The 7,869-nt window shown below is 37.0% G+C and overlaps 1 protein-coding gene across 1 annotated transcript in view; it reads right to left on the bottom strand.

Moving 5' to 3' along the window:
• LOC105617718 (twitchin) overlaps positions 1-7,869 on the bottom strand; it is a 95,417-nt gene that overhangs the window by 17,055 nt on the left and 70,493 nt on the right. The window contains exons 86-95 of the mRNA XM_012199275.1: positions 7,232-7,534; positions 6,297-6,755; positions 5,920-6,042; positions 4,902-5,789; positions 4,417-4,719; positions 2,386-3,267; positions 1,900-2,155; positions 1,290-1,615; positions 837-1,139; positions 231-615 (exon numbers count right to left, since the gene is read on the bottom strand). Coding sequence (XP_012054665.1) covers positions 231-615; positions 837-1,139; positions 1,290-1,615; positions 1,900-2,155; positions 2,386-3,267; positions 4,417-4,719; positions 4,902-5,789; positions 5,920-6,042; positions 6,297-6,755; positions 7,232-7,534 — 4,228 coding nt within the window. The remainder of the gene's footprint in view (positions 1-230; positions 616-836; positions 1,140-1,289; positions 1,616-1,899; positions 2,156-2,385; positions 3,268-4,416; positions 4,720-4,901; positions 5,790-5,919; positions 6,043-6,296; positions 6,756-7,231; positions 7,535-7,869) is intronic.

Below are 7,869 nucleotides of genomic sequence, written 5' to 3'. Positions count from 1 at the left end.
AGAGAGAGAGAGAGAGAGAGAGAGAGAGAGAGAGAGAGAGAGAGAGAGAAAAGAGAGGAGAATTAACAAGGCTAGAAAATTTAATCATACGAAAAAGTTGAACAACTATTTGAATATTTCATCTAGGATTTTTTCTATATTATTTTTAAAGAAAAGTTTGTAAATTCAAAATATATATCGAATAAAGTTCATTTCATAAATAATGTTGAAATACTTAAAAATTTACTTACGTAAGTTCGCTGCCTCCATTATCCTTGGGTGGCTTCCACGAGAGCGTGACGGATTGATTGGTGATTTCTTCATATTGCAAAGGACCTTCCGGCGGTCCAGGTTTATCTAAGACGGTCACTTGGAAGCTGCCTTCATCTATGCCGCTGCTATTCTTTAGCAACAAATGGTATAATCCTGAGTCAGACCTTTTAGCATTGACGATATGCACAATTGTATGATAGCCAATCGATGTGATCGTCGTTCTATCATTGGAAGTCAATTCATTGCTTCCTATACTCCAACTTGCTTCCGGCGTCGGTTCGCCGATGAAGTCGATATCCACATGAAAAATAAGTCCAGCCTTGATACGAACGTCCTGTAAGGGCGTTTTGATTTTCGGAGCCACTACGCAAATTGAAGAAAGTTAAATGTAATGTATAATGTCCAATGTAAATAAATTCACAATATATTAAAGATTTAGAATATAAAAAATCATTATGCTATATAAAATAATAATTTATAAATCTATAAAATTAAAAAATATTATTTATTATTGTTATTTAAATCTATACTGTTTAATCAAATAGTCACTTTTTAAATTAATTATATGAAAATTCACAACTTACGAAAACGAGGTTTGGCAGTGACGAGATCACTAGGTTCCGATGGTTCAGATTGACCGGCGGCATTGACAGCGATCACACGGAATTCATAATCTTGACCTTCTGTCAGATCTGGAACAGTCGTACTGTTTTGACCAGCCGGTACGTGTACTGCATTCACCCAATAAGGGCTGCCCTTCTCTTTCTTCTGAACAATATAGCCTGTGATCGGTGATCCACCATCATTCTTTGGCACCGGCCATTGTAAATCTACATGATCTTTGTCCCAGTCCATGATTTGCGGTTTGCCAGGCGCGTCCGGTTCATCTGAAAATTGCAGACGCATTTATTAATAACATTATTTTTTCAATGTACTTTTAATTCTAAGATTTTATGATATGAGCGATTTCAATTGTAAAACTCTTTTGTCACTTTTATTTAATTTTGAAATATCTTTTTTTTTTTCAAATTACTCACCAAATTCGTTCTTCGCGATGATGCTTTTCGTGGTCTCGAGCGGATCGGATTCTCCGATATTATTAACAGCTTTAACACGGAATAAATATTCTTTGCGATGAATCAGACGGTTGACCTCATGGCTCAACACCATGCTCATACCGGCGTCAGACCAAGTTCCACGAGACAAGTCCATCTTCTCAATAATATAGTGCAAAATGGGACTTCCGCCATCATCAAGAGGATGTCCCCATGTTAAGTGGCAACCTTCTTTGGTGACATTGCTGACATCCAAAGGCTTCTCTGGCGGTGCCGGTCTGTCGAGAACAGTGACTCTCGCGCTGGCACTAAAAATTTATCATAGTTTGTTGAACTAACAATCATCAAAATTAAATTGTATAATTATAAAAAAATTTTGTTAAAAAAATTTCTTCAAATTAATTTTCAATATTAAAATCTTGTTCACATTGTCTTATTATTTGTTTTTAAATAAATGTTTTAAAATATCATTTTTAAATAAATGTATAAAATATTTGACGTAAATTAATTTGATTAAGAGATTTTTTTATTATTCAAATTACAATTATAATTATATTAAAGAATAACTATAATTTTTTGATTTGTCAAGTACCTGAAACTACCATGTTCGTTCTCCAAAGTTAGAGTATAACGTCCAGTATCACTACGGACAGAGAATGGAATCTCGAAGGAAGTTTCAGTGTTAGTAGTGTACATCTCATGACGAGCATCGGCTACAATCTGTACACCATCGCGATTCCACGTTGCCTTCGGTTTAGGTGACGCCACAATAGGAATGTTGTAACTGATTTTCTGACCGGCACGAACCACCAAATCGTGCAGCAAATGTGTGTCGAACGAAGGAGCAACTACAATTAAAGAAAAAATTATGAAGGCAATCATTAGCAGAGAGAAAATATCTCCAATTATTAAAAAAAAACAAATTATAAAAATTATTACTTCTCAGAAAAAAATCTTTATGAGAGAAAAATATGCATTTTAAAAAAAAATCTTGCTAATACGAAAAAATATTTCATATATTTTTATAATAAAACTTTTTAAAATAATTTACTTAATTTCGACAAACATTTAAACTTACTGAAACGAGGCTTAGCAACAATTGGCGCCGATGCTTCGGATGGTTCACCAGGTCCGCCCTTGTTCACAGCGATGACTCTGAACTCGTATTCTTGACCCTCGGTCAGATCAGGTACTCTGCCGCTAGTCTGGTTTCCGGGTATCTCAGCAGCCTTTTCCCATTGTCCAAAACGAGGTCGTTTTTCGATAATATAGCTGGTTATGGGCGATCCGCCGTCTTTCTTAGGTGGTGTCCATTCCAGATCTACATGATCTTTATCCCAGTCGGTGGCGACCGGCGTACCAGGTTTGTCTGGCTTAGCAAACGGATCCTTGGCAGTGATAGTGTCCATTCCCGTCAATGGCTGAGACTCGCCTTGCTTATTGACCGCTCGAACACGGAACTGATAGTCGTGTCCTTCAATCAGGTGGCCCACATGCGCTGAAGTGGTGTTAGCCTCAGCCACAGGCACCCAGCGCATATTTTCCATATCCATTTTCTCAACCTGATAATATTGGATCTCAGAACCGCCGTCATCCTTGGGCGGCCGCCACTTCAAAGTGCAGCCGTTTTTAGTGACATTGTCGATCTTCAATGGACCTTCTGGTGGCAAAGGTACATCCAGCACGTTCACCGTTAATGTAGCAGAATCTTTGCCGTTCACATTCTTGGCCACAAGCGTATAGATGCCGGAATCGGAACGTTTCGCCTCCATCACGCGTACTTTAGTGTTGTAGTCCTCATTGATGATCTTGATACGATCACTTGCCATCACTACGTTATCTTTTAGCGACCACTCCTTGCTTGGTGGTGGCTCGCCAGTTACCGGCACATCGAAGTCGAAGAAACTGCCAGCACGCACTTTCACGTCTAACATGTACTTCCTATCAATTTTCGGTGGAACTGAACACAAAATAATATAATATAATTAATTATATGTTATTAACCTTAGAAAGTCAGACTTATTTTTAGTTATTTTCCCGGCCTATATAACTAGAGTATGTGAAATCCTGTAATTTTGTCACGCTATATCTCTGGATTGAATACGTATTTTTTAGTTCAAAACATGTGAAATTTATACTTTGAAGGCAGACAAAACAGAGAAATGGATCAAATAAATAATATTTTATCTTCAATTAATTAGAATGCTTCAAAGAAATTTTATTGGAAAAATTCACAAAAATGACTATTTTGGATAAAAAAATTCTCATATTTTTAATGTTCGAGCAAAAAACCGTAGGATTTGTTTAACCCTTTGGACTAACAAAAAAAATAGTATGATATGAATCGCTCAAAAAAGTATAATTATTTAAATCGAAAATCGACATTTTTGAAGAATCTACATGTTTTAAATTTACAATTAATAAATAAAATTTTATTATTTGAACAATATAAAAGAGTAATAATATAAGTAGATAAAGGATTGTACATATATAAATATTATTATAGTATGTATAATTAGTTTATTAGGATTTAGTTTAGAGAATAATGCAACTCAAAGCAATAAATCCGCCTCGGCCGAGCGATCTCTGAAAACTGACAGAAATTATAAAATTTCTACTATTTATTACATTGAAATATAATTCTTTTCTACATTTTCATGTACTTACTTTTATACTATCCGAAATTTAGTAAAAGTATATTTAATAAAAAATAAAGGGATACTTAGAACACCAAAAATTACAAGCTAATCACATATGGATCCCAAGTACTCTCTTTGAACTTTCGTGCATTCTCACAATGAGAATAACGCAAAAAAATATCCTTGCAGACTTATCATATCTATGGACAATTAAAGTCTTTTTCAGCCTTAATCCAGGTCTTCAAATTATATTATAAAAAAGTTACAGCAATGTAAAAAAACCGCATAGGATACATTGTATCCATGTTCAGCTTCCTAGGGTTAAATTGTAAATGCAACACCTACCAAATATTTTTAATCTCAGTTTTTTGTTTCTTAAACTTCTAAGTTATAAAAATATTATTGTAAAATAATTCAATTCTCTTAAATGTAGGTACACAAAATTTGATAAATGCTTTGCAAATGCTTACGATTCTTCGGTCGCGCTATATGGGATTTGGACGCCTCCGAAGCTTCGCCAGGACCAGCCTTGTTGACGGCTCTTACACGGAATTCGTATGGAGTTCCCTCGACTAGATCGTCGACTCTTCCACGATTCGTGTCGCCATCAATTTCTGCGCATTTCTCCCAGGTCGGACTGTATTTGTCGCGTTTCTCTATGATATAACCGGTGATTGGTGATCCACCATCTTCCTCAGGACGACTCCATTGAAGCTCAACGAAGTCCCTATCATAATCAATCACCTCTGGCGTACCCGGTTTTCCTGGTTCATCTACAAAAAATAAAATAATATAAAAAATGTGAAAACATAATATTGACATTTTGTTGCAAATATTAGGGAATATAATAAATTACGAATAATTATAATCATTATATTGGAAATATATGACGCACTCAAATTTTTACTCATAAATACATAAAATTATTATTTCAATAAAAACATGTTTGTCTTACCGAAGGGATTCTTCGCCTCAATGCCCTGCATGGCGGTGAGAGGCTCAGATTTACCCTGCTTGTTAACTGCTCGCACTCTGAACTTGTATTTATGCCCTGGCGTCAAGCCTTCCACTTGCAACTTCGTTTCCGGTCCATCAGTCTCTCCGGCCGGCACCCAACGACCTGTGGCCTCGTCCATTTTTTCCACGACATATTTCTCAACTGGCTGCCCACCATCATCTTCAGGCGGTTTCCACGTGAGTTTGCAGCCTTCGGCGTGCACGTCAGATGCGCGGAGTGGACCTTGAGGTGGGCTCGGCTTATCCAGCACAGTTACTTTGACGAATGCCTCATCTCGGCCATTAATATTTTCAGCAGTGATAGTGTATTTGCCGGATTCCGCACGCGTAGCCATCCGCACGTTCAAACTAGTGTTGTAATCCACGTGCTTGACTTTAACACGCTCAGACGGTCGGACCTCCTTACCATTTAGCATCCATTTGGTAGTTGGCGGTGGCTCGCCCGTTACTTTACAATTGAAGTTAAAGTTTTGGCCGGCCTTGATCTTCACTTCAATTAAGTTGGTACGATCAATCCTGGGCGCTAGATTGCGTGGTTTGGCTATGATAGTCGGTGTGGCGTCCGACGGTTCACCAGGTCCAGCTTTGTTCACGGCACGCACGCGGAACTCGTATGGTTGACCTTCGATAAGATCTGGTACTGTAGCGAATGTTTCATCTGCAGGCACCTCCAGTGCCTTCTCCCATTCGCCGTACTTGTCTTTCTTTTCAATTACGTAACCAGTGATTGGCGAACCGCCATCATTCTCCGGCGGAGTCCATTTCAAATCGACGTGATCCTTATCCCAATCAGTGGCTCGGAGATCACCCGGTTTGCCTGGTTCGTCTGAACATAGAAACAAAAATTTAATAAAAATTCTATCAGATTAAAAATAATATTTGTCTTTAAATTATGTTTTGTAATTTATATTTACACGATGTTTTATATAATTTTAATACATATTTGATTAACGTACCAAATGGATTTTTGGCTACTATCGTCTGCTCCGCTTCCAAAGGTTTTGATTCGCCCTCGGCATTGACAGCGGCCACCCGGAAGAGATACTCCTTGCCAGGTGTTAAACCTGTCACCTCGAGAGCTATAATAAATAATTCATTTGACATAAAACAATAATAAAATCAATACTATAAAATAAATTATGTATGTGTTTTAAAATAGCGAATTTGTAGGAAAACTTTATTAATGAAAAATGGAAGAAGAAATTTGAAGCGCTTTATAAAATAAAAAATAATAGAAACAGGAATTATTACGCATCGTTTAAGTGAAGATTTAATTTGGAATTGTGTATTATGTCAGTTTTATTTTTTTCAATTAATCAATCTGACGACTTACTCGGTTCGGTAGAACGTCCGCAAGGTACCCAACATCCGGTCTCCGGGTCCATTTTATCCACTTGGTAATACTCGATGGGCGTGCCGCCGTCGTCTTTAGGTCTCTTCCATTTCAACTTGCATCCTTCCTTGTGTACATCCGACACCTGAAGCGGTCCCTCAGGCGGCGTTGGCTTGTCCGTCACCGTCACCTGCACCGTCACCGAGTCTTTGCCCGATGAATTGCTGGCAGTAACAGTGTAATCACCACTGTCGTCCCGCGATACCGGACGTATGCTAAATTTGGTATTGTAGTCGATGTTGTCGATCTGCACCTTGCGATCGGAATGAAGTGGTATTGCGCCATAACGCCACTCGATATGTGGTGGTGGTTCGCCGATCACGTTGGCATCGAATTTCAGCATCGAGCCAGCGGACAGGGTAACGTCCCTCAAATTGCGCCTGTCAATCTTCGGGGCCACTGTGACGAATAATTAGATGCCGATATCAGATTTAGACAAGCACGATTCATTGAAATTATTTTTAGAATATGCATACAAAATTATTTTTAGAATATGCGTACATTTTGTGGCAAAGATACAAGAATTACTATCCTCTCAAGTAGAACAACAAATCTATAATAAAATGATGTCAAAATGACTCCAAAATAATCATTAAAAGTCATTTTTCAATCATTTCCAATTTATTTTAATATTATTTTGATGTTATATTATCGTGATATATATTTGTTCTGCTTAAGCTGCTATATGATTGATTGCTATATAATTAAGATTTTAAATGCATATTACTTATTAATAAGATAATATAGATAATAAGATAATATTCGGTATAATTCGTACATAAAACTTATTTAAAGGAAAATTTTAATCAAATAAATTATAAATCATTGTACCAGCAAGAAAAATTTATAAAAGTTGAAATATCATAAATACTTACAGAAACGCGGCTTAGCAGTAAACGTCTTGCTTGCTTCACCAGGCTCGGACTGACCAGCCTTGTTTACGGCAATCACGCGGAATTGATAATCATTGCCTTCTATTAGACCATGTACCAAAGCTTTGGTGACCGGTGTCCCGGTTTCCAAAGCCTTCTCCCACATAGTGCTGTATTTATCTTTCTTCTCAATGATGTAACCCGTGATAGGCGATCCACCATCGCTGACAGGTTCTTTCCAGGCAAGTTCAACCTGATTAGCTGTCCAATCGACCGGTTCCGGTGCTCCAGGTGCAGTTGGTACAGCTATATAAAAATTAATTATTATAATAAAATTAGCAATTAATATTAGTTTAAAAAAAATACTGAGCTGTCAGTAAGATACTGTTTTTGTATAATTCATTATGAAAAGAGGAAATAAGAATTAAAAGCAAGAAAAATGCTACAAAATATTAAGTAAATTAATTTCAAAATAACAATTTATACTTCTGTGACAATATATAAAAGCGTTAACGATCCAAACTGTTTATATTTATCAAAGATTATTAAAAGATATACACACACACACACACACACACACACACACATACACACACACACACACACATACATACATACACACACACACACACACACACACA

The sequence above is a fragment of the Atta cephalotes genome (genome assembly GCF_000143395.1).
Source record: "Atta cephalotes unplaced genomic scaffold scaffold00001, whole genome shotgun sequence".
Lineage (NCBI taxonomy): Eukaryota > Metazoa > Arthropoda > Insecta > Hymenoptera > Formicidae > Atta > Atta cephalotes.
This window is presented reverse-complemented; position numbering and strand designations above follow the sequence as displayed.